At 39.8% G+C, this 27,607-nt stretch overlaps 1 protein-coding gene across 3 annotated transcripts in view; it reads left to right on the top strand.

Annotated features, from left to right (window-relative positions):
- DKK2 (dickkopf WNT signaling pathway inhibitor 2) overlaps positions 1-27,607 on the top strand; it is a 91,705-nt gene that overhangs the window by 30,681 nt on the left and 33,417 nt on the right. The window contains exons 1-2 of one of the 3 annotated variants that reach the window (XM_042859951.2): positions 644-776; positions 1,556-1,764. In XM_042859951.2, coding sequence (XP_042715885.1) covers positions 1,567-1,764 — 198 coding nt within the window. In that variant the 5' untranslated portion in view covers positions 644-776; positions 1,556-1,566. Of the gene's footprint in view, positions 1-643; positions 1,765-27,607 lie in introns of those variants that run through there. The other 2 variants (XM_065597670.1, XM_005287897.4) reach the window with 2 other exon arrangements.

The raw sequence follows: 27,607 nt of genomic DNA, 5'->3' as shown, positions 1-27,607 counted from the left end.
GCCCTGTCCCATCTTCCCTATAGCTCCTTACCAGCAAGAACAAGACCTCAGTCTGTAACCCAGACCTGGCCAGTCCCTGGTGCCAAGAGGAGCTATCGCTGCAGTTTCAGCAGCTGGAAGTTGAGTTCTACTGCAGAGTGCAGAGCAGGACCTGGCCGACATGTTACACACAGCATGACTCAGAGCAGAACCTGGGGGCAGGTGGGCTGACTGGGCCACGCTGCAGCATATTTTTTCCTGTCCAGGTTTTTAAAAGTCGGGGGCATGGCCTTTTGCCCCCCTCACCTGTCTCCACTGCCTATGGAGCTGGGCCCAAACCCGCAGGGGAGAGCCACCACCGCAGCACAAACTCATCATGGGCTTTATTGAAATTCCTGATTTATTCTGAACACCATGCCTTAGTGCCAAAAGCTTAGCCTTACAGATAGTCCAGTGAAAAGGGATATGTGTCCTTGAGTGTGCTGACCCCTGAAACACTATGTGTATGTACATGTGTTCAGGAGGTGTGCTGGTTGCTCAGGGGGACACAGACAGATACAGCCCGCTGTGTTCCTAAAGACAGGGGATACTTCTCCTGTCTCCCAGCCAAAATGGGAAGAGAGATCTGCTGTTGGGAAGGTGGGTGCAGGGTGCAAGGGGAGGATGAGAAGAGAGTCAGTTTCACTCCTTGTCACTCTGAACTGGGGGCGGAGGAAAGAGAAATCCATTGTGGAAAGCTATAAAAAGTAAAGGGGGCAGTGGGAGACGAGAGCAAAGTGAGAGACTGTCAGAGAACAGTGAGTGTGTGTAGAGATCTGTGCTAAGGACTTTGTCAGTGAGTTTGTCTAGATGTCTGTCTGTTTCTGCCTGTGTGATCCCGACTCCAGGGCTTCAGTCCCCAGGACTCACCCTGTCTGCTTGTCTGCCGGATGCCTGGAGCCCCTCACCCCAGCACCAGCTAGTCTGTAGGAGGAGAACGTGTCCTTTTCACAAACACTGGCTACAGAGGCTGAGGCAAAAGAAAGAAAAAGAAGACGGGAGGGGAATAAAAAGGAGGGAGAGAGAAACAAAACTAATCCCAGCCCTTGACGGTGCTGCTTGGATTGGATCTGGTTTGAGTTTTCTCCCTGCTGACTTGTGTAGCAAGAGAGGAGGAGTGGGGGGAAATAAGTAACTGACTCTTCGTCTGAAGTTTGAGCAAACCTGCGGGTGACTCCACTGGTGGGAAGCTTTCCTGGGTGCAATTGCCTCATAGTTTATTGCTTCCAGTCACTAAAAAATTTTCTGAACTTCTCAAGAATCTGGAGGAAAAAGCCGTCACTTCACTTGATCTGAGTGTTACTCATTTCCTATAGACTGTACTTTTTTTTTTTTAGGGGATTCTTTTTCCTGTCTCTCCCAGGACAGCAGTTTCCTGAGCGTGTGGCATTGAAATCTATTGAGTTGTTTTGTTAACAAACTTTGGGAGCATTTTTTTTCTTTTATCCCTCTGCTGTTTTTTAAATCCTTTTTTGGTGGGGAGGGGAGATGATGATGCTGATATGGAATAAGTGCTCCTGCTGTCTCCTCTTACTAGCCGTGATCCTGATGGTGGAGAGCTCCCAGCTAGACAGCTCCAGCTCCAAGGTGAACTCCATCAAGTCCACCCTGATGGGGGAGGCTCCAACGCAGGCAACCAACAGATCTGCAGGCATCCACCAGGGACTGGCACTTGGGAGCAGTAAGAAGGGCAAAATCCTAGGGCAGATGGGAAAACCTCCAAAGCACCATCATCGGCAAGGAGAGGTAGGACACATCTCTCTCTTTCTCTCACTAATGTGTAAATGATTATTTTTGTGTGATCTCTCCCTCTCTACTTCACATAGGTCTAACATTCAACTTTATTATATTTTTAAAAAAGTCAGATTTGTAGTCCCTCTCTTCTTGATAGAGCTTTCCTTCCAAAATGAAATGAATTCACTTCTCCAAGACTGTCAAAGACAACATTGTTTTTAGAGTAGATGTAAGAGGGGGATTTATAAGGTTTTAAACTTTTTTATTTTTCTTAAGTATCAGAAATTGACTCAAGGAGTCAGTAAGCTTAAATGATTGCCTTGAGCATTTCTCTGCTGGAATTGCTCATAAAGACAGCTGGAAATAAAACCATTAATAATAATAATAATTAATAAATAATGAAAAGAGGATGTAGTTGCTTGCTATTTATTTTAGTAAGTCAAGTTTGAACAGATGATGTCAAATTAGAGCTCAAAGAGAAAACGATGTTGCTAGTGATAAAATGAAACCCTTCATAAAAATCACAAGTAGGAGATTGAGCAGGAGAAATAATCTTGCGTGAAAGTGTACTAATGAGGGTCAGAAGGCTTTCTAATCCAATATTTTAGCAAAATTCTTGTGCATAGTTATGTGCTTAGGGTGAGGTAGGAAAAGATTTGCATATTTCACTCTGGGACACCCCACAACGTTTGCAGATGTTTTCTTTGGTCATGGCCATGCTATGCTGGGGACAGAATGACAGCCCTCAGGATGGGGAGGGCAAAGTTGAGCTGAAATAAAAAGGAGTTACAGTTACAAAAGTAGGATGGGAACCCGATTTGGCTGTGAACAACAACTCCTTCCTCCTCCTGCTTTGGATACACTCAAATCTGACTGAAACATTTCTGCATTTGTGTTTCCTGAATGGCAAATGATAAAGTAGCGTTTTAAGTCATCAGCCCTCTATTGTCTTTTAGGTCTCCACTTGAATGGCACATTGTAGTGATTGTAAAAATGGTATAGATAGAGCATGCATTATTTTGCTTTGGAAAATATTGGTTTTCATACAATCAGACACTAGTAGCACCTCCAGATACAGCTGCTTTTCATAAGCAACAGACAGTGTTGCGGCAAGGGAGCTGCCAACATTCAGCACTGGAGAGGAAACATACTGAGTGCCTGAAGGGTCCCTGTCCTGTTCACATCTTTGTTTAAAGCAAGGAAGAAGCTGCAAATTCAAGTGATTCATTGAATTCACTGAATTATTTCACAGCAGCTCCCTAATAATTGGATGTAGCTATTTTGTTATGAGTGCATGCAAAACTAGCAATTTGTGATTAGGGTTTTATTTTAAGCTAATTACATGATTTTTGAATCTCTGTAGTTTCCCTTCTCAGACACAACAATTGTTTTATAATTCACATAGAATTCCTTACCTCTGAGCAAAAGTTTAATAGCAGGTGCTGTAGCGAAGTCTCATATTACTAAGATTATTGCATTCTTGTATTACTTTTACATTTACTAGGAAACAATAGAGTATAACTTATTATAACTCACCGTTGACAAAATAAAGGAGCACTGTACATTTTTATTATTCATTCTCCTTGCTTTCTTCACTGTGTTTAATCACCAAGAGGCAGATTTTGCCACTCATTCTCGCACCCCATAATATCTTGCTCTCTGAGCAGTCCCTTAGTTTCTGTGCTGCTGCTCCCACAGTAATGTACTATACAACAAGAGTATGGAAGACAGGATCTGCTATTTGGTATTAATATGGCCACCCTTATTCAGGATAAGATGTCTTTAGCGCTAAAGACATGTTGATACTATTCATCTAGTCCCAGTGAAGTCAGTGGAACTGCTCAGAGTAAGATTTGCAGGACTGGGCCCTTATTTGCTAATTTGAACTATTCGTTCATATATAATGGCTCTCAGTCACTAGCACGAATTAGTGATGCTCTACTGCAAAGCACACTGAGACACCTTTATATAATTATAAATGTCCTTAGTGGGAAAGAAGATGCCACTTAGTTTACACGTCCTGTTTTCATATAATTTGCACTACAAATATATCCCTTCAGCCAAAATCTTGCTCAATTTACTCATGTGACTAGTGTCAATATTTCAATGGATTCCGTGGCTGAGAAAGGCAAACAAGATTTAGCTCCAGGAGCCCCATTCCTGCACTCTTTACTCAGGAAAAACTCCCATTAGAATCAGTGGCTGTTTATCCTGAGCAAGGAATACAGGACCAGCTCCTGTTGAAAGGGTAATGTATTCATTATATTTTCTCATTAATGAAGCTTCATCCTCATTTGTGGCTACATCGTTAGGTGTGGGGTTGGATAGCCATGAAAATTGCTGAGATTTACAACCAGTAATTCTTAGACATTATTTCTTTCTCTCGTTCTTGAAGATAATTAACACAACACTTCAGTAAAAAAACAACAACAAATCTTGTGATGATAGTTCATTTTTGTTGTTGACATTTATGGTTTGAGCGGGTAAGCTGCTGAATTTCTAAACAGTGGTATAGTATATCACAAAACAATTAAAACATGACATTTTAATAATTTCTTAAAATAGAGTTTTATTAAATTAGTACTCTTCCTTGATTTGTTTAGACAATTGGACACTGTAGTGGGAACTTGATATGTTTGTTAAAAGAGCAGCGCTTCCTACATTTTTCTCACTAATGTTTTTTTCCATAGCGGGACTGATAGTGTGATAAAAATAGCAGTACCTATTATTTCCTTGGTATTAAAATGTTGAGACTTCTATTTTATGTAGAAATAGAAAATGGCTTTTCTAATAATTAGGGCATAAAGTGCAAAGAAACTAATAAAATTTAGTTTTTGGTATTATGACAGCTATGGAGTATGGGCTCAATTATTTGCTTGTGTAAACTGGCAGAGCTCAACTGAAGTGAAGAGAACACTTCCAGCAAAGAATTTGGTTCACTCTGAACAAGAGAACGATAGCCAACAATTAGTTGTTGGGGTGTGTGTGTGTGTGTGTGTGTGTGTGTGTGTTTTTTTGGTTAGACCAGTATGCCTTTGGTGCATTTCTTACATTTATTTACATCCTATGATGATCTGCGTCATCAAGATTAGGATTGACTCTAATTTAATCAATTTAAAGAAATGAATGTGTTAATAGTCCATGATTTCTCTGGAATATTGATATGTTTCCTCTAGCAATTGACACTTAATAATGCTTTCACTTAGAAGCGCAAGATCATCCCTTTCTTTCTCAGGCAAAGCTCCTATTGAAGCCAATGGGAATATTCGTATGAGTAAGGCAAGCAGAATCTGGTCTGAGATGATATCTACGCAGCAATTAAATACCTGTGGCTGGCCTGGGTCCGCTGACTCGGGCTCATAGGGCTTGGCCTGCGGGGCTGTAAAATTGCGGTGTAGATGTTCAGGCTTGGCTTGGATCTTTAGCTCTGGACCCCATAAGTGAGGAGAATCCCAGAGCCCGGCCTCCGGCCTGACACCCCACAGCAATTTTTATCCTGCAAGGCGAAGCCCTCAGAGCTGAAGTCAGCTGACCCGGGCCAGCCATGGGCATGCCTCAGGTCTTTTATTCCAGTGTAGGCATACGCATACAGGAGGCAATCAGGAGGAATATGATTTTTGAATAATTCTTGAACACAATTATGCCTATACAATGAGCATTATTTCTTTAAAAATAGCCATAACATAATTTAGCAGTTTTTAAATTACAGAGAGTGAGAGATCATAGAATTGCTAAATTATTTGGATTTTGGCTGTCCCTTCATCCCTGTCATTCCTCTTCTCATTTTATGGTTGTTTATCCACTTTCACGAAAGTGCAAAATGTACAAGCAGTCACACTAGGGAAAATATATAGACATATGGGGCCATATGTGCCTCCATTTACTCAGTAAGGGCCTGATTCTGTGTTACTGACTCACATGAGTAATCCCACAAGGAAAGGCAGCAGAATCAGGCCCTAGGTTAGTTGCTGCTCCGTGAGGCTCAGTGAAATCAATGGTTTCTTTTCCTGAATCAAGTGAGCAGGAATAGTGTAAGAATGTGCTATTCTAAGAGGGCCTGGTGACATGTCATCACCTCCTCTCACTTTTCTTTTTAATTTTGGCTTCTTGAGAGAGAGATTATGGAGTTATAATCTTTTAAAAAAATTTTAAGGTTAATGAAAAATGCCAGATTAGCAGCACTGCGAATTGAATTTTTCTAGCCACGTATCGTGTATAGTTTACACAATTGCAGGGCAAGCTTTCCCATGCTGTCCCCCACTGTTCTGAAATGATCACTTTTATGGGCAAAATTCTTACTCCTGGTTGAAAGTAATGAAGATTCCCTTGACTTCAGTGAGACTATTTGTATGCTGTCTCCGTACCTCACTTCACTGCAATTTGCATTTACCCCTCTCTTTCCTAGAGACTCTCCTCTCTCTGTGCTTCAGCCTTTCCGAGTTCCACTGTAGGTATAGGTCCCTCCCGTTTTCTGACTCCATCCTCTCTGCTGTGCTCTATCCACCTACTATCTGCAATTACTTTCCTTTACTAATGCATGGGTCCTAGTACTCCCCCCACACACTTTTCCCTAACCCCAGCTACAGGTCCCTTCTCCCACTGCAGCTGGCCAAAAGAGCAGATGCTGAGTAACTGAACTGGATCTCCGCTCCTCAATGGGCCTACCCTTTCGTGGTGGTGGTGGGAGTTGTTGAGGGAGTGAGCAATAGCTTTCAGTTGGGCGAGAGAAAAGAACGAGGGGTTAAGAAGTTAGAGGAAAGAGCAAGTGAGAAATTGAGTGGGTAAAAAAAGGCTAGTTAAGGGAGAAACAGAGTGAGGAAAGTGGAGAACATAAGACGTTGAAACCAGCAAACCTTTGAGTTCAGATGGGGTTTTTTTTGTTTTGGTTTTGGTTTTTGTGTGTGTGTTTTGACTATAAGCTTTATCTGAGCTGAATCCAAAATGGCAGAGCTTTGTACACCTCTAATATTCACCAGCTCATTTACATAATAGTGTTTCCCAACTGGACATAATTACCAGCATGAACTGTGACATCCTAGAAAATGCTAGGATGAGATTTCTTAGTAGCAGGAAAGTAAAACAGCATGAGATTCAGTAATTGACCACAGTATCCTGAGAACACAGCAATAAAAGGTACCAAAGACACCAAAAATGTAACCACAGTATCTTAAATTGCTAACAACCAAGACAGCACCAATTATTTAACCACAGGATCAAGAATAATTTAACTGCAATACCCAGCACTATATCCAGCCATGATAATTTTATGTAAGTAACCAGAATTGCTAGCATCCATAAAGGCCACCAAAGAAATTATTCTTTGCCCTCATCTTTAGTTGTCTGGAATCTGGACACTTACTGGCTGACTGTTAGCAATCTTGTTAAGTGGCCGAGGAAACTCTTCTTTCTCTATTGGAGAACTGGGCAGGAATTATTTCCTTTCTATGTCTCACTTTGAGCCCCCTTTAATTTTTAGTTAACATCTTAATTTGGAGGAAGAACTCCTGTAAAATAGTATTATATTTATTTATTCTAATTTGACTGTTCATATAACAGTAGCATCTAGAGGCCTTCAGCTGAGATTGGAGTGTGCTAGAAGCTGCATAAACACATATCAAAAGACTATCCCTCTCCTGAAGATCTAACAGTCTCAATAGACTACACAGACAAATGGTGAGAAAGAGTTTGATAACATTTTTTCCCTCTGAAAATATTTTTTTTAGCACCTACCCGAGCTCAGTAAGCTGAAGCTTTGTATGTGCAAATGATGTACAGTTTTAATTTTAGATAAAACTGAGCATTTGTATCTGTTGACAGCATGCTACATCTCTATCATATTCTGTTAGTTGATTAAGCATTCTGGGTCTTATTACTGACTGCCTTACAACTACGTTTCCCAGGACATATAATACAGTAGGTATTTAATTCTGCCCAATAGGGGCCCCTTGAAACCAGTTCCCGAGTTTGTTTTTTCATGTGTCCCTTTACTATTTTTTAAGCTTTGCCACATCAAGAATTAAGGTTTTATTCAAAAGATTTTTATTTTAAAAACAGAGGCCTGGCCTCCTCTGTATAGACATTAAAGATCTGTGGCCAGATCCCAGGGCACTTTTTATAAGTAGGCTTTGCCCTAGTGACTTTCATCAAACTTTCCTCATCCCCACAGTACGTGTGCCATTTGGTTGATGTTTTCCATGCTTAATAGTGTGCATCATGCCCATGGCAGAAGTGTCAGATGTGTAAAGATTGTAAATTGTCTAAGGATCCTTAAGCATTAAAGGAACTATCAAAGAAAGTAAAGTCCTGTGTACATTTAGGCTGTTAATCTTAGAAGAGCCTCAGAGGGTCCTTTGAAATTTTTTTAAGGGCTAGATTGTGTCTTTGGCACCCTTAGATTGAAACTAGCTTCCCTGAGCTGTGACTCCAATGACATGGAGAGCCCCACACAACTGCCAAAGTCCTTAGAAGGAAAACTTTCATAATTTTGTTCCAGGTGATGTTTTGTCTGCAAAATTCTCCTTTAATTTTTACAGTGAAAACACGAATGTTCGTGTCTTCATTGCAGATCCATCCTTGATCAAAAAGGGGCTTAATTTTCCTCAATGACACCTGCTTTGAATGAAATTTAATTAGGGCGGTCGATCAATCACAGTTTACTTATGGGATTAACTCAAAAAGATTAACTGCAATTAAAAAATTTATCACAATTAATCGCACTGTTAAACAATTGAATACCAATTGAAATGTATTAAATATTTTTGGGTGTTTTTCTAAATTTTCAAATATATTGATTTCTATTACAACACAGAATACAAAGTGTACAGTGCTCACTTTATATTTTTATTACAAATATTTGCACTGTAAAAAAGATAAAATAAATAGTATTTTTCAATTCACCTCATACAAGTACTGTAGTGCAATCTCTTTATCGTGAAAGTATAACTTACAAATGTAGAATTTTTTTGTTACATAACTGCACTAAAAAACTAAATGATGTAAAACTTTAGAGCCCACAAGTCCACTCAGTCCTACTTCTTGTTCAGCCAATTGCTAAAACAAACAAGTTTGTTTACATTTACAGGAGATACTGCTGACTGCTTCTTATTTACAATGTCATCTGAAAGTGAGAACGGGTGTTTGCATGGCATTTTTGTAGCTGGCGTTGCAAGGTATTTATGTGCCAGATATGCTAAACATTCATATGTCCCTTCATGCTTCAGCCACTATTCCAGAGGACATGGTTCCATAAATAAATTACATTTGTGACTGAACTCCTTGGGGGAGAATTGTAGTCTCCTGTTCTGTTTTCCCTGCATTCTGCCATATACTTCATGTTATAGCAGTCTCGGATAATGACCCAGCACATGTTCATTTTAAGAACACTTTCGCAGCAGATTTGACAAAATGCAAAGAAGGTAGCAATGTGAGATTTCTAAGGATAGATACAGCACTTGACCCAAGGTTTAAGAATTTGAAGTGCCTTCCAAAATCTGAGAGGGACAGAGTGTGGCGAATGCTTTCAGATGTCTTAAAAGAGAAACACTCTGATGTGGAAACTACAGAACCCAAACCACCAAAAAAGAAAACCAACCTTCTGCTGGTGGCATCTGACAAAAATGGACATGCGTCGGTCCACTCTGCTTTGGATCATTATCGAGCAGAACCCGTCATCGGCATGGACACATGTCTTCTGGAATGGTGGCTGAAGCATGAAGGGACATATGAATCGTTAGTGCATCTAGCAGGTAAATATCAGCTACAACGGTGCCATGCGAACACCTGTTCTCACTTTCAGGTGACATTGTAAACAAGACATGGGCACCATTATCTCCTGCAAATTGTAACCAAACTTGTTTGTCTGAGCGACTGGCTGAAGTAGGAGTGAGTGGACTTATCGGTTCTAAAGTTTTACATAGTTTTATTTTTGAATGCGGTTGTTTTTTGTACATAATTCTACATTTGTAAGTTCAATGTTCATTTGTTTTTTTTACAATGCAAATATTTGTAATAAAAAATAAATATAAAGTGAGCACTATACATTTTGTATTCTGTTTTGTAATTGAAATTACTATATTTGAAAATGTAGAAAACATCCAAAAATATTTAAATAAATGGTATTCTATTATTAACAGAGCAATTAATCACAATTAATTTTTTTAATTGCTTGACAGCCCTAAATGTTATCTTTGCTGCAAATGAAGAACCATTTTCCCCTTAAATTTCATGAAAACAGGGCAGTTTTCAATTTCAAAATGAAACTTGAAAACAGTGGAATTTCAGTTTTTCAACTTCATAGTGAAAATTTCACACAGCTCTAGAACTAGCTATAAAAATTCACGTTACAAATACATAATGTGTCATTACATTCTGCCTTGGGGAAGGAGACATAAATGGACATATACAATTATACCAAATGGCCGAAATACAAATCAACAGTGCTTTCTCTTTTTTTCCCCATCATAATTATGGTTCTCACAATAATCGTTGTTTTTGTGGCAGGCCCCATACCCATCTATGATTTATTAGTTCCTTTGGGCATATAGACACAGAAGTCATTGATTCTGAAACGATCATAGCTAAAATCATTAATGAAAATAAAAAGCTTCCTCATTTAACTGCTTTGGACTTTCTATGAGTAAAGACTGGAGGAAAGGAAGATAACATTTTTAAGCCCTTTGTCAAAAAATCACTTAAACACTTGCTTCAGTCCCATGGGACTTGCTTACAGTCTTTGATATGATAGTGTTCATATGACAGTTATGAATCTTTGAAAACTGCTCTTTGCACATATGTAGTGCAAATAGTACAACTTTTAATACATTTTAGCAATGACAAAGGTGGACTGTTCTGTAAATGCTCAGGGTATGAGGTGTTGCTCAACTCCACAGGAACTCTGCCTCATTCTCTCCACATAATGTAAGTGTTAACCAGGCTGTGTATGCTTTTAAAAGTAGACCCATTAGTCCAGTGAATGAAAGAATAGGCTTCAGATCTATGCATTTTATAGTTTCCATTGAATGAGCCAGTGGTCTGCAGGACTTGTGACTGCCTAACTGAAATTTTGACTTTTTTTTTAACGTAGGGATATTTTTAAATGAATGATAAAGAATACAAGCAATGGTGTGTGTATATACTCTGCACTGCAGTAGCTAGCTTACATCCCTAAAACCTCATATTCATCCATGATGTTTCCTGTATATCATTAGGACCACAGCCCTGGAAGTCACAAACCTTATGGGAAAAGATTCCTTAGATGATGCTCTTTTAGACGAGGAATTCTGAGCAGGGTAGTCTCCAGACACCCTTCTTTTATTACATCATGTTAGACTTTGAAGGTTTCCCCCATTCTGTTCAGTTTAATGAAATTCCCAAAGAGCCTAAAACTACATGGGTTGTAAAACAATGAATCTTAGGGTATGTCTACACTTACCCGGTAGTTCGGCGGCGAGCGATTGAACTTCTGGGTTCGACTTATCGCGTCTTGTCTGGACGCGATAAGTCAAACCCGGAAGTGCTCGCCGTCGACTGCAGTACTCCAGCTAGACGAGAGGAGTACCGCGGAGTCGACGGGGGAGCCTGCCTGCCGCGTGTGGACCGAGGTAAGATAGAACTAAGGTACTTCGAACTTCAGCTACGTTATTCACGTAGCTGAAGTTGCGTACCTTAGTTCGATTTGGGGGTTTAATGCAGACCAAGCCTTAGGAAGAGAATGAGAAAAATCTGCATAACACAACTAGTCTGAAACCGTATGTCAAAGCTAGATGGATACAGTTTGGATAGCTGCAATGGAAACATTTTCAAAAGTTCCTAAGTGACTTAGAAGCCAAAGTCCCATTTTCAAATGATTGTCAGTGAGGCTTAAGCTCCTAAGTGCTAAGTCACCTCTGAAAATGAGGCTTAGGCTCCTAAATAATTCAGATGCTTTTCTAGAGCAGCAGGTCTGCTCTGGCTGCTTTCTCTCATAGTTTTCTTATCTCGTATGTATTCATGTAGAATATGTTGGGGTTCTTTTATTTGTTCTGTTTTGTTATCTGAGCTCAGTCCAAAAATATTTACAGATTGGTGATTAAAAAACATTGTTTCTTTTACAACAGAGAAGCAAAGATGAGTTTAGGAGATCTTTTCCCTCAATTTCTCCTTCAGAAGAGGCTGCAGATCAGGCTAAATGAAGCTGTCTTACAAGCCTCTGTTCCAGTAGTGGTAGACGGACTGCACAAATCTCATCTGCTATTTGGCTTCTCCTCTTCTGGGTTGAAGATTGGGGAGAACATGCCAGTTTCTATCCAGCTGCTCTTCATTATGGAGCTAGGGAAATGAGACTCTCTCATTTTCTCTTGGCAGAGTGGTGAAAGGCATGTTCTTAGAAAAGCTAGTTTCCCTCCCGCATCTCTTCATGTGGGGGAAAGGCTCCATGGAGTAAATGTTGAGCCAAGATCATCAACTTTCCTCTCTTCTTATTCGGTAGAATCAGGCTTGGTGAATCTGCTGTTCCCTCCTCATCCGCCTCCCTACAAACTGCTACTCTTCCTGAGAGAGTAGGATCAGCTAGAGAGAATCGGGTGTCAGTCCTGGCTTCCTCAGGGGGAGTGGCTCTGAGGACAGGACTGAGTTTACTTTCCTACTGGTTCTCCTTCTAGTGGAAGTGTAAATGATCAGATAGAGGATTCTGCCTTCTTTCCAATGGGGCAAAGGGGCTAGATTCTGGAAGGTCATTCACATGTATTTCCTTCACTGGAAGAAATCTGATGAAGAGACGGTGCCCCATCCATCTCTCAGAGGGGAGATGATAGCTCATGGGGTTAGGAGAGAGTTGTCTCTTGGATAGGGGGATCTGCAAGGAAGGATACTTGTCTCATGGATGGAAAGGAGCACACTGAAGTGACTTAGGGAGGGAAGAGTAAATTGTGCATTGCAAAGGAGGTAGCCCACATGGGAGCTGTGTCCTTCACCAGTGGAAGAGGTCTCTGTCTGGGGTCAGAGAATACATTCACCTCAGTTATGTATCTGGGGCATGGTTATACGGTGACATACATGGGAGGCAGGCCTCTTGCGGGAGAAAGAAGGTGGTATTAGTAGAGAGTTAATATTAAACAAGGTCATTCAGAAATAAACAGACCAACTTCATTGTACTGCTGTACATGAGGTCATATTACATATTTGTGAATATGTGGATGCCACTAAGTAGAGGTAGCAATTATTCTGGAATCCTAGACATTTCCACATTTTAGCACAGACAGTCTGAAAAGCCATATTGGAGTGGTATGCAGTGTTGGTGAAGCTGTGTGGGTCCCAGGATATTAGAGAGACATGGTGAGAGCTAATATTTTTTTTTTATTGGACCAACTTCTGCTGCTGAGAGAGACAAGCTTTCAAGCTTACACAGAGCTCTTCTTCAGGCCTGTGTAAACTTGAAAGCTTGTGTCTCTCACCAACAGAAGTTGGTCCAATAAAAGATATTACCTCGCCCATCTTGTCTCTCTCGTATTGGAGTTTTGTCATTCTTTCTCTTCAGTTTATCACCCAGTCAGGCGCAGGAACGATACCATGTGCTTTAAGTAACCAGACACATGGCACAAAGAGTGAAGTAAACCATTTGTGATCAGCTAATGGAGCTGAAATTGTTCATCCAGACTACTGGATGAATACTTACGATTAACAAATGAATTAGTAGCAATCAGGATCAGTTTATGAATGACTCAAAGAATATTATTCACCATGAAATAACTCAGCTAGCTCCTGTCAGGGAGTCAGGACTGGGCAACACATGGGAGTTGTATCTGTATGGAAACAGCAGATCCTGATGTCTCTGGAAGGGGCCAGGAAAAAAGGTGGGCTGCTATTCTCTCTCCCAACAAACTCCAGAGCAGAGCCTGATGGTGTACACAACATCATGTGCATCTTGTTAAAGACAATCTGTTCACTGAGGCCAAAGTTCTGTCAAAATTTATGTTTAAAAATCCACTTTTTATATAAGGTTTTAGTGGAAGGGTTAAACTGTTTAACTTGGTAAAAATGTATCTGCAATTGTTTAAATTAATACAGTGCTTTCAAAACGCTCTTCAGGAATGCTTGTAAATTTCTGTGCTTGTGTTTTTTTTTTCTCTCCCTATTGCTATCTTCCAGAACCCCCTTCACAAGGAAATGGCTTTTTAACAAGAAGAATCCTCTTGAAATTACATTTCCAAGGGGGTCCTTGCCACAGCAGCTGCAACAAATTGCAACTGAACTTTAGTCTTTTGGTTCTCATTGTTAAAATGATAGGTGACCAAACAAATATTTGTATTATAACTTATTTATTGAGCAATGTTTTGTGCTATGCTGAATTGTCTAACCAGAAAAATCAAGCTTTCTGCACAAAAATAAATATTTCCAAGCCCTTATACCAGTGCTTGAATTGAAGGTGCCTGAGGAAATATTCCTGACACTAATCTTATTTGGTTCTGTTTGATTTAGGTTCTTATATCATGGCCATCAATTACTGTGGTATTTGAGTGCCTTTCCGAGGGCCAGATTCCAATACCCATACTCATGCTGGTGCAGCATCTTATTCCCTGAGTATTTCCATCCATTTCGGAGGGGCGGGGGCTGTCTGAGAGGTAAGATACAACTCCGCATGAGTAAGGGTGGCACAAACATTCCCAGAGTGAGGAAACTAAACAAAAGACTGTCTATTATTCAGCTCCCCAATGCTGAACCATCCCTGCCAGGGATAATTATAAGAGCAAGATGCTTCTGAAAAACAACGCTTTTGCCTTTGGGATACCAAACTGCATTAAATGGGAAGCATTTTCAGAATACTTTTTTCCAGGATCCCCTTCAAAAGTTTTATGCTTGTCTTCGTGTTGCTCTGTTATAATACTTACATGGACATTTTCTTCCTTTTGAGTCTCCCAGAACACTTTGCCGACACAAGCTAATTAAGCCTCCCAAATGCCTGTGAGAGGGGTAACTCCCATTATTCCCATTATGCAGATTGGGGAGAGCATTAATCTTGTTGACCCTCAGTTTCCCCCCCCACTAAAATCCCTTAGTTTGTTCCCAGGGATGTTGTGAAAGTAAATTTATGAGGACTAGATACTGGCATTTAGATCCTTCCCTATTCATGGCTGTGTCACATTGCCCCAGGGCAACTCAAGAAAATACTGCAGAGAACCTTGGATTTGTAGAGGCTGATTCCCAGGTGCTCCCAGCCAGTTCTGTCACCTGGTGTGTGGATAGAGCCAGGGCAGAGCCTGCTTCTCCTCCCTGCTACCCCCCCCCCCTCCCAATTTTGAGGCAGTTTACATGTATGAGTCACAAGGCCCTGTGCTTCCCTAAGGCATGTGATTGACTTGGCCCTTGCACGGAGTGCACAAAGGGTTGGGGGAGAAGAGTGCTTGCTAGACCCAGGGACCATAAGAACTGTAAACATTTGAGTTGCTCAAATGCATAAAAGGTGCCACATAGGAGAAAGCATTATTATGGTTTCAGCTGTGGATACGTAAAACTCTCAACTACTGATTTGGTTGCCTAAATCCACCTAAGTGTCTAACATTAGGCACCCACATTTGAAATTGTTGGTCTAGATAGCATCCTCCACATGTCAGTAGCAAAGCCGGGAATAAACCCTTAAATTGCTGCAGAGGTGTTGCAGGTCAGAATTTAATTGGCAGAGGCTGTATATGAAGGAAACCTAAATGTTATATACCTAAACCTGTTTCACACTTTAAAATAAAATATACAATCCTAAATTAAAAGACAACATAATAAATATAGAACAATATAAGGTTTCTTGATCACTGGATTACAATTCAAAAATAGGAGAAACAAACTGGAATGCTGAGGGGCAGACAGTTTCTGGTGGTTAAAGAAGGAATCTGTAAATAAGGCACCTGGGTTCTTTTTCCCACTCAGCTCTGTTTTGCTATGAAACTTTAGTACATCAGGAAATCTTCCTTTGTCTTAGTTTACTCCTCTGTAAAATGGATATAATCACTTTTAACTTTGCAGAGATATTGTAAGGCTTAATTAATATTTGTAATGAGCTTGTAGAGACTCATGTGAAAGGCAACTTGTAAGTAGAAAATCTTATTTTGAAATTTACATTAATTGCTTTACTGAATACTGCTAAATAGGAATCTGCACACCATAATTCAAAACTAGAGATTCCCATTAACAGTGAGAAACTTTTTATCTGTATCCAAACTTTGCAGCTCAGGCCCATCTCTACTTGCAACATGTTTGCTTTAAAAATAATGCTTTTATGATATTACAGTGAAAAGGACCAGTGCCTTTGTATAAACACTGTTCTCATTAGTTATCAGTGAGGGCTAGATAGGAAAGTCTTTAACAGAGGCAGACATGTGCATTGCAGGTGTGAAGGGAATGCTCAAACTGTTTATGAGCACACAAGTCCTATGAACAAAAAGGGCTGAGAAGGATGTTGTAATTTTAAGGGGAAATATGTTTAAGGGCCCATTAAAAATAAAGTGAAAAGGGAATAGCAAATGAGCTGCAGATTGTCTGTGTAACAGGGATTGTCATTAAGAAAATCCTTTATTATTCTAAACAGGCATGTACTAGAGAGAGGTCAAAATAGTTTAGATACCATTGGACACTGGGGTATCCACTAAGTCATTCAGGCTGTTGTCTGAACTGAAGCAGTTACTCATAACATTCCCATTGAAATAAACAGGGAGACAGTGTAAGATAATGCTGTCCTAACACTTCTAAAGTGTGTGTGTGTGTGTGTGTAGATATAGAAATGGGGGGTGAAACCCTGGCCACATTGAAGTCAATGGGAATTTTGCCATTGACTTAAATGGGGCCAGGATTTCACCCCTGACATTTGGCCTCTTTTAAGGTTTAAGAAGCCCTAATTGCATTACAGGGAGGGGGGAAAACAAGGAGAAGTAGGTGCCCTCTCTTGCATGATAGTTGTAGTTACAAGGCAGAAGCAGGCATAATGCTTCCAGGCATGCTGAGGCTCACCTGTAGAGGCACACTCTCAGCACTTCTTCACATCTGATGCACAGGGGAAGTTGACCATGGACACAATCTCACACTACCCAGATACCCCTTCTGGCTTCCCAGGGCTGGGAACAGTTCTGTGTGTTCCTTTGTGTGGACCATGAGTGAAATTCACCCCATGTACAGAGCTGACACAAAAACTATGCACTATTCTAATCCTGCTTAAGCTCTTGGTCCAGGACTCCGCACAGGGGTGAATTTCAGGCAGGGAGAGCAAGTAGCTAAATTGTATCTGCTTCCTGGGTCAGGCAAGGGGGAATTGGAGGGACTCCAAGCAACTTCTTTCTTCCTTAGCTGCCCTGCAGGGAAGTCAGAATTTGGCCCTTTGGGTTATATATATATATATATATATATATATATATATATATATATATAAAATTTGGGAGCCACCAGGGCAACATTCAAATGATGCCATGAAAGAGAACTGCTGAATGAGACACCATTCATCTGGCACACTTGCACCTAACAGGCCTCAAAATTAACCCTTAATCTGCTTTCCCTAAAATGATTTAACATTTTCAGTGAAAAATTAGATTCGGATGCAGGGATGTTGCGAGCAGAGCTGCAAGGAGAACCCTTCTGGATCCATCCTATCTAAAACAATTGACACCTAATGAGATCTGCAGAAGCACTGGTACATATACAAGTATCTGAAACATGAGTTTTAATTTTGGCCTTGCTGAAGCATTGGTACCATACTTTTCTTCAGAGAAGTGTCTCCCAATGACCATGGCTATAGCAGTAGCAGCGGTAATGGCTGAGGAAGGGCTCTCTAAATCAGATTTAGTTGAGTCTGTGAGAATGGTATGAACAACAGCGGCTGAGGCCAAATTTCTGGTTTTGATTTCCTCTCTTTCCCTGTGTACTATCTCCAATGCCTTTTCTGGTCACCTTTCAGTATTTGGTATATTGTATGTGTGTGCTTGAGGGTGTGTGTGTGGGGGGTGTTTACAGGGAAAGCATTGAAATGTGGAGTTGTGAGCAAAATAATTAGAATGAAGCCTATTAATTTTAAGTTAATACCTGTATGGAGTGATGGCACAAGGCCTATTTTGAGAACTTAAGTGGGGTTTTGGGCCTGCAGAAGGCCCATCTACCATCTTTGCACAGGGGTGAATTTTGGTCAAGATGATCCACTGTTTCTAATAAGGTAATCCATTCTCATGGTGGATACTGAAATGCTTAGAATACACGGCAAGAGCAGAAGAGATAAAACATGAATTTGTAGTTGCTCATCAGACTCTCATTGCATAACACACTTCTGTGCTGTCATAATGACAGTATGTCCTACTACTCTTGATTACTATGTGTCATCATATCGAACATGGGGGACCTAATACCACTTATCTTATTCACACAAGTCTTCCCATTGCCTTCATTGGAGTCTTTGTGTTTGTAAAGTGAAAAAACTCAGCCTTTGTTCAGTAAAATATCATACTGCTTTTACTTGATTTCCCTCCAAAAAATAAACATAAAAGGTGGGAAATTAAGGTAAATTTCTGATACTTGAAGAATTTCAGATACGTTCACCCTGATTACAGTTTACTTTCACAATATGTTTCACCACAAATATTTGGCAGAGCAAAATAACCCAGATATTTCCCTCTTCCTTCCTGTCTGTCTCAAGTGCCCTACATAAGTGTTTTTAAGGTTTACTCTTAATCATAAACCGAAAGGGATCATTAAGTCTGGCAAGAAAGACGACCCTGCAAATGACAGATTATAACCACAGTGAACCCAAACATTTTTATCTCTGGCAAACTGTTTGCCACAACTCTACAAAATACTAATGTGAATGGGACCAGAATGCAAACGCTGAAATAATAATGAGGGCCCAAATTTAGCAAGAGTAAAGTTAAGCATCTGCCTAACTTTAAGCATGACCATAGTCCCACTTACTTCAGTGGGAATATTCATGTGCTCTGAGTTAGGCATGTGCTCAAGTACTTTCCTGAACCGAAGCCTAGGATGTTGGTATCCTGTTATAAATATTTTGATATCAGGTCCATTTGGGCCTGCTCTCTCTTTCATTGAAATCAATAATAAACCTCTCATGGACTTCAGTATGGGCTTGTTGTCCAAAGAGGCTGCTTAGCTTGTAAATGAGATTGTTAACTTTTCCAAAGAGAAGATTACTGCAGGGATGGGGGAAAATGAGTGTGGCTCAAAAAAAAAAAATAGTGGAGAGATAGAAAGAAACAGAGTAATGGGTTTAGGGCCAAATTTGCAGAAGTGTACACCACACACAGCTGGGACCGGGTCTTCAGAAGAGTTCTGCTCCTGTTTAGGCCATTAAAGGACATGGTAAGATTTTCAGAAGCACTCAGGTTTTCAAGTCATTAGACAGTGGGAGCTAAAGTCTTTTAAAAATCTCTCCCTGCAACTTCCTATGCTGTTCGCTGGCAGTAGTGAAGCTCTTCCTCCCAAAATTTCTGGTTACAGGTGAGGATGAATAAACTTTCACAAAATAAAAAAATCATAAACAGGTCCTGTAACTTTCATACTGAGCATGCACAGTAAATTATTTGTTGCTCCGAGATGCAGCTATTAAGCCATTTTTGCCCCCAGAAAAGATTTCACATTTTTTGTGTGCGGCTCTTGCAGCCCTTATATGTACATAACTCCCTTTGAAGTCATTTAGAGTTCTCCAGGGACAATGGCTGAAAAAAATCAGGCCTTACAGCAGAATAAGCATAGTTTTCTCATAAGTAAATAGTAGAAGTGGCCAGCACTTTCCCCTGTTTTTGATGATCCAACCCGTTATAGCTATAAAACATGAAACATTTTTGAGAAAGTGTTCGTAAAATAGTACATATTCACACATTCACTGACTACTATATTAGTGTAAATTATGTTTCTTTACCATTTCTCTTTTGCAATCAGTTTGTTCCCAATATAAAGGTTACACCGTTGTTTAAGTCACTGCTTAATTTTACCCAGATACTCCATGGGCGTTGCACCCATTTAAACCAGGGATGAATTTGGTTCATTATCCCCATTTTTCAGAGGGAAGAAAAGAGACACAGAGAACAGAGGCCAGATAGCAATTCAGTATCAGAGTCAGGAATAGAACTCAAGAGGGCTTTCTTCTAGACCCATGTTAAGTTTACTAGATGAGGGACTGAAGGAACCTAATAAAAGTTACTTTGTATTTTAAATGAGGTCTTTGCCCATTTTGATGTTGACTCAGGTAAGTTCCCTTACTTACTGTGTGCACGCAAGAGATTGCATGTGATCTGAAAAATATTGCGTTCCCTTTGCTCCCTCCCCCAGCTGCAGTTTCCTGTTACAAGTTATTTAATAAATATTAATAATAATAAAAATATTTCCCCCCTTTGTCCTACCCTTCCAGCTGTAAACTCCCACCTTGTTTGGAGCCATGATGAATGCATATGTTTAAAATATTTAAAACAAAACAAAAAATAATCTTCTCCCCCATCTTCTACCTCCCAGCTGCAGTTTTCCAGCCCCATGGCAGTTTCTCAGCCCTTAGATTGCAAAAATACTTCACTGAGAAATCTAAACTGTAACAGTGCTTCTCCCAAGTCAACTGCCATTGCTTCCTCACACTGTTTCCAAAATAAACCAGTCATGAAAAATGATGAAGACAATGAGTCAAATGGAGCCTGATGAAGCAGTTTAAACTGGGTGCAAGTGTAATGGGAAAACTGATTTGAAAGTAATCCTCTAATGAGCCTGGCTGTATTTTTGTCACAGGCTCTGACAAATATAACAAAATCCATGACTTCTAGGTTGTTTGATCAAAATCCATGTTGTCTGTCACCCCCATCTGGCTTGCTTTGAAGACATTAAGCTCTGGGTTCCCCGCCCCCACAACACAGTGAAGAGCATGCCAGCTGGCTTAGCAGACCAACCAGCCGTCATGTCGGGGCTCTGCTCCAGAGCACGTCGAACACTCTGTGACTTGGTGATTTACCTGGTGATTATTAGAAGGTTCTCAGAATAATCCATGATTCTTGATAAAAAGTGACAGAAATATATATACAGTCTTCTCTATGGCATAGATTTAAAGGACCTTGTCTCCCAGAGCTGGATTGTCTAGTGAATGGCTCTTAGCAGCCCTAATTTTAGAATGTGCTGAAACACTGACAAATGGTGTGTGTGTGTGTGTGTGTGTGTGTTTTCTGCTGCTTTTTCATTAAATGTATTGATGACCATAGCTTAACTCCCCCCCCCTCCCCCTGAGCCTTCCTTTTCACTGGCATGCCATACCGTATAGACTAAGATTTAACAAAATGGGTGCCTAAATTTAGGTTCCTACATCCATAGTGGGGAAACTAAATAAGTGGCCTGATTTTCAAAATGAGCTCCCTGCAGCTTCCAGTGACTTCAGTGTTTCTTCCAAAAAAAAAAAAAAAAAAATGAGGAGTACTTGTGGCACCTTAGAGACTAACAAATTTATTTGAGCATAAGCTTTCATGGGCTAAAACCTAAGGACTTATGAGTCTAAGGCTATGTCTACCCTACAGATCTTGCAGTGCCACAGGTGTAACACTGCAGCTGCGCTGCTGTAAGGTCTCCCATGTAGCTGCTCTATGGCGATGTGAGAGAGCTCTCCCACTGCTGCCATAATTAAACCACCATTCACAACAAGTGGCAGTAGCTATGTTGGCAGGAGAGCATCTTCTACCAACATACCACTGTCCACAGCAGTGTTTTTGTTGGTGAAACTTTTGTCAGTCAGGGGGTGTTTTTTGTCAGCCCCTAGACCAACAACAGTTTTACTGACAAAAGTACTAGTGTAGACAAAGCTTAACTTCCGGCACCTGTGTTCAAAATCTCAGCCATACATCAACACTCACCATGAGCGCCTCAGAAGCAACATTTACTAAGTTCTTTTCTTGTGATGAGTTATACTAAAGTGAGCTACAGAATGGCTTGGAGGCATGAGAGTTCTAACTGTAAAATACTAAGGACATCACAGTATCTCCACAGTAAGGTGGGACGCTGTTAGCTGCAGGGGCATATCAAAGCGGTATCTTATCTGACTGTGCAGCCCAGCCCAAAACCATCCAGGTGGAACTCAGAGTGAGAGTCAGTAGCAGGCAGTAGCTCAGCCCACAGCTGATTGTTGCTGGCCGACTGCCGGCCAGACTGCCTGGGAGAAAGATCAAGGACTCAGAAGTGGGAGGAAGACAAGAGTCCATCTCAGAGATGTGGGAGTAGCTCAGAAGAGATGTCTGTGTGGGGTGGGAACCAGGATTCAGGCTCCATTTAGCCTTAATTCACTCCAATTAGCTGTGTGGGTCATTTCTCATTTTTGAAGGGATTTCTCGCTTGCTCTCTCAATAGATTTTTTTAAACTATAGATCTATAAATGTATAATGCCAAATAAGAACAGTAGCCTAAATCCATCTCCGTGTAACTCCACTGTCTTCAGTGGTGTTACGCTATGGATGAATGTGGCCCAGTATTTTTTTTTTTTAAATCACAATTGCTGCCAAATAAACTATGAAATTAGTCTGCTGGCTATTTTCACTGACCAAGGCCAAGGAATGGCAGTCAGGAGGTAAGGCATTCAAGAAAAATAGCCCCAGTGACAGGCCTGTTTAATCTATTGTCCTACTTCAAACCCTTCTTCCTCTTTGCACTAGTTAGCAAATTAAAATGATGGAGTTGGTTTGAATTTTCAGGATTTTGTGTGGATCAGAGATTGGCTTGAACACCCCAATATGGCAATTTACATATATGTATACATGAAGAAAGTAAACAATTCCAACTGCACTGAGCAAAGGAAAGAGCCACATTTTTAGAAAGAAATTACCTTTAAAAAAAAGTCTCATTTAGTTATATCTAATACAGTGAAACTTGCACCAAGGTCCTGTTTTAAGTGATCACTTTAAAAGTAGCAATTTATTTGACCTTTAACTAAAGACCACTTGACTAGGCATTTAATGTTTGCTGGTCTCTTAGGTGAGCTGTTAAGATAGCCAATTATTGGAATTAATATGGTAAAATCTATGTTATCAAGACCTGATGTTCTTCAGCAACGCAAACAATTATCACAGTAAGATTGCATGTACTGTAACACTATACATATTATACTTATATTGCAATATATTTAGTACATATGTCCCATGTGTATTTTATATATATATATATATATATATATATATATATATATATATATATATATAGTAAGCAATCTTCTTGTTCTCACGGTAGTGCCTAGAGGCCTCCACTTAGGTTGGGGCCCTATTGTGCCATGAAGAGTGTACATTCCAAAGCCCATTGAAGAATTTGAGACTCCTTCCATTGATTTCAGTGGGCTCTGGATACCGCCCAAATAAACTAGACAGACAAAGAGTGAGAGGAAGGAAGTATTATCATCATTTTACCCATGGGGAACTGAGGCACAGAAATACGAAGTGACTTACCTGAGGTTACATAGGAAATTGGTAGCAAAGCCAGCAGATAAACCACATTTCTTGAGTACTAGTCCAGTGTTTTAACCACAAGACCATCTTTCCGATGGATTCTAGATACAGAGGGATGCTGCTCTATAATAGTTCGTACATTTCCAGACAGGCAGTGTATTATGGTTGCAAATTTTTTCTGCATGACAATTATGTGATTTTTTTTTAATGCAATAAATATTAGGAGGATGATAAAAGAGAAGATCAAACTGGAGGGAGATGGGAAAAGACTGGAGTAGAATCAGAGAGAGTCCAAATGAAAAAATATACAGAAAATGAGCTGTTTGAAAATTATTTTTATGGATTTTTTTTTAAAGTGAGATTTTTCCTAAATGATCAATTTATATTTTGGGATTTTTCTATGGGAAAAACAAAACAAATATTTTCAATTTTTGAACCCATTTTTGTCAAAAAAATCCCCACCCTCATTTTTAATACAAAGTTTTAGTTTTGGAATACCAAAACCCCAGTAGTTTAACCAAAAACCAAACAGAAAAACAAAAGATTGTAATTGAAAAATTTTACTGAACATTTCAGTTTTCAGACCAGAAAAATTCAACCAAAATGAAAATTTTCCACACAAATGTATTGTGATTCAAAGCCATTTTCATCAACAAAATGTTTTGATGAAAAACTTTTGCCCTCCTCTGCTTTCTATAGCCTTGTAAATCAGCCTATAGAATTCTGTAGCAGGAATATCATTCTTCTCTAACTATGTGGTATACGATGGTTTAAAAATTTTGTAGAAACAGTATCATTTTGTATTTACTTTCTAATCAATACCCTAGTTCTGCTGTTCATGCACAATTGACATTCTCTGTCTTTTCAATTTGGCTCAACATTTTGGATGAGAATCCAATGTTTATCTTGAATAATTTTTGAAATATCCATGCAGTAGCTATGATTAACCCAAAGCAGGTGAGCATCAGTTTGAGGAGGATCAGAGCCATAGTTTGAGCCCTATGTGTGCAAAACACATTATAAAATTTTCATATCACATGGTATTTTTACATAGGGGCTGTATCTCAGAAACCCTGTGCTGAGACCTCAAATTTGGACTCTAATCCTACCCTGGGCCCCAGAAAGTACAGCAATTTTCAAGACAATCTGAATAAGTATGTGGATTTAAACAGTAAGCTAGTCTCAGCCTTTATATTATTGTAGTGCTATGCTATCACACTGTTACAATTTTAGTTGTAAGGAGGGCAGTTCTGTCCCTTATACAATAAGGCAACTGTTGGTGCTGATTTCAATTAACTTATATTTTAGGTATTAGGGGATAGTTTAATTCAATGCTACAGCTATTGTTCCTTTTAAAAAAGCATGAGACATGATTTAATAGGCAAACAAGGAGTTTGTTAATTTTTCCCTTGTCTGCAGAGATGTGCATGTTGTATAACCCTTCAAGTCTGAGGATTTTTCCACTTTAACCCCGGTTCCGCACATTAACACTCTCCCCAGTGTGGTTACCATCGCCTCACTAAGCAAGATATTCTTTCCATCCCATTGACAATACAGCACCAGAACAGACTGCTGTTCAGTGACACAAGGCACTTCTTTTCTGCTAGGGCCTGAGTGGATATTTTGACTCCACAGCTTTCAAGCCTCTGTCACCCCAGGACTGGGAATCAAATTCAGGACTCCTCTGTCACAGGATGCATTGGAATGAGCCAGAAAGTTGAGAAATTATGTGGGACTTTGTATTGCTTTCTGAGAAGTAAATCTAGTTACAGCCTCTACATAGCCCTTCACTAGAGTACCATGCCTGAGAAAGGAATTCAAGCTAATGTTTTCAAAAACACCCAAGTCCTGTTTTCAAAAGTGAAGTAGGCATGTAGGAGTCTAAATCACGCTGACTTTCAATTAGACTTACGGTATATTCCCAAGTGCCTAAATGCCTTTTCAGAATGGAAGTTAGGCTCACAAGTCACTTTAGAAAATTTTACCTTCATTCTTGCCTTAACATCCATAAAGACACATAGTTGCTGACCAGTTGCTTTTTTGGCAGTATAAGTCACTCAACCTTTAAATCAGAAGCATGTGATCCCCCTCTAGCAGACAAATATTTTCCATCAACTTTTTGAAGAGAATAAAAATCTAAATCAATAGCCTCCAAGGTTGAAAAGAGTCTATACACCAAACATTGGTAAAGTCATTCCACAGTAAAATAAATGTTCAGCAAAGGGATCTTTCATTTGAAAATTCGATCCAGATTTTGCATACTGGGAAGGGTGAGCAACCGTGTCAAACACAGGGGCAGCACTCTGGGTCTGTAAGCAGCATTGTCACAAGGTGATACTTAGTGTTCTGCACATGCAGCAATGCAGTCCTGAAAAAATTAAGCAATTTGTTTGTATATCAGAATTGTGGTAGTATGAACAAAAAAATATAGTGTTTTCCAGCTAGTTCAGAATGATATAATTCAGGACAGATTTATTTGGCAACACATGGTTTTGAAATTGAAGATTTCTTTTCTTTGAAGAAAGATGGAAAAGTCATTATGCACCAAGTGCATAAAATTAATCACGCAATGAGATTTTCATAAAATCAGACATTCTGTTCCCTGTGTATCTTTTATTCTAACATCACTTTTGCTTCACTGAATTCACTATTTTATTTCTTGTAAATTGAATTTTCATGTTGAAAAGCATTTGCTTCTAAAATTAATCTAAACTCCTTTATACTAATTACTATTCTGGCATAGTATCCACTCTAGAGAAAAGGAAGGAAATGTAGAATGTTCTTTTACAACTGTAAAACCAAATATAGTGCCTAATAAACAATTAAAAACCAGTGGTAAACCAGGTGCAGGAACAATGTTCAAGCACACATATCTATTTTAAAGCTATGTATCCATATATCTAAATCGCAAAGAAAAAATAAGTTACATTATTGAAAATCCAAGGACCTGATTCCTTCTGATTTATACCAGTTTCACCCCAGTGTGCATCTACTGATTTCAAAAGCATAATTCTCAGCTTATGCCACATAAGTGAAAAATGGTTGAATACAAGCAAACAAATATACATTTGGAATGAGTGAAATGCCTAGGAACTGAACCCAAACCTTGTTGCTTCAGATTGAGGTGAATTACATGTTGAAATAGATTTAGAAAAGGTTCATTTAAAATGCAGAATGATAGCTAGAAGAGGAGATAAATAAATTCATGACTAAAATTATTCAATGTTTATGAAGAAGGAGCAAATAACTTAAGAGTAGGTGTGAGGGGAGAATTTTCCCACTACAGTAACTCGCTTTTTTTAAATATAAATTCTTTTGTATTAATGATGACACATGCACTGCAATTTCAGCTAAAGAATTTACATTTTATCTGGCTTACACAACTGTAATCATAGCTGTGACAAAGTTCCTCCTCTATCTTGGTGGGTCCTGCACTTATTGGTGGATTTTCTTGCCTCAGCAATTCACCATGTGGGTTGGGGGAACAGCCCAGAAACCTTCCCCTCTGGAAGAACCCACAGTCCAGGTCAATTGGGAGGTTTGGTGGAAACCCAGGCCCACCCTCTACTCCAGGTTCCAGCCCAGGGCCCTGTGGACTGCAGCTGTCTATAGTGCCTCCTGTAACAGCTGCATGACAGCTACAACTCCCTGGGCTACTTCCCCATGGCCTCCTCCAAACACCTTCCTCCTGGTGTCTGATAACACTTGTGCTCCTCAGTCCTCCAGCAGCAGCACTCACTCTCAGCTCCTTGCACCACTCACTCTCAGCTCCTCACACTCACACCACAAACTGAAGTGAGCTCCTTTTAAAACCCAGGTGCCCTGATTAGCCTGCCTTAATTGATTCTAGCAGCTTCTTCTTAATTGGCTCCAGGTGTTCTAATTAGCCTGCCTGCCTTAACTGGTTCTAGCAGGTTCCTGATTACTCTAGTGCAGCCCCTGCTCTGGTCACTCAGGGAAAACTACTCATCCAGTGACCGGTATATTTGCCCTCTACCAGACTCCTGTACCCCTCTGGTCTGGGTCTGTCACATAGCATGTAAATAGATCTACATTGTTTGTTTTAATTGGCTTACAAGGTGATTAAGAAATTTGTTTGAGCTCCCTCCTCAGACATATTTCACTCACCAATATGTTTCACTTTTAATATTTTATTTCAAAATATCTTTGGAAGGGCATTTAGTACCTTAGCATTAAAAAACAACTATATTCTGAATAGGGACTTTGTAAAAATGGCATCATGGGCTTTCATGTTTATTGTCTTTCAGTCACTCCATATAAAATGTGCTCAGTTTACAAATAAAGAGATGCTAAATCTAACTGCTGGAGCTGCACATTCACCCTGGGAGCAGAAAGTCAAGCTGTGTTCATTTTGGCTCACACATCATCACTAGTAATAAAGATTCTACAGTTGGAATTTGGTCAACAATTCTGTTGATGATGCACAA

Source organism: Chrysemys picta, chromosome 5, assembly GCF_011386835.1.
Source record: "Chrysemys picta bellii isolate R12L10 chromosome 5, ASM1138683v2, whole genome shotgun sequence".
Lineage (NCBI taxonomy): Eukaryota > Metazoa > Chordata > Testudines > Emydidae > Chrysemys > Chrysemys picta.
This window is presented reverse-complemented; position numbering and strand designations above follow the sequence as displayed.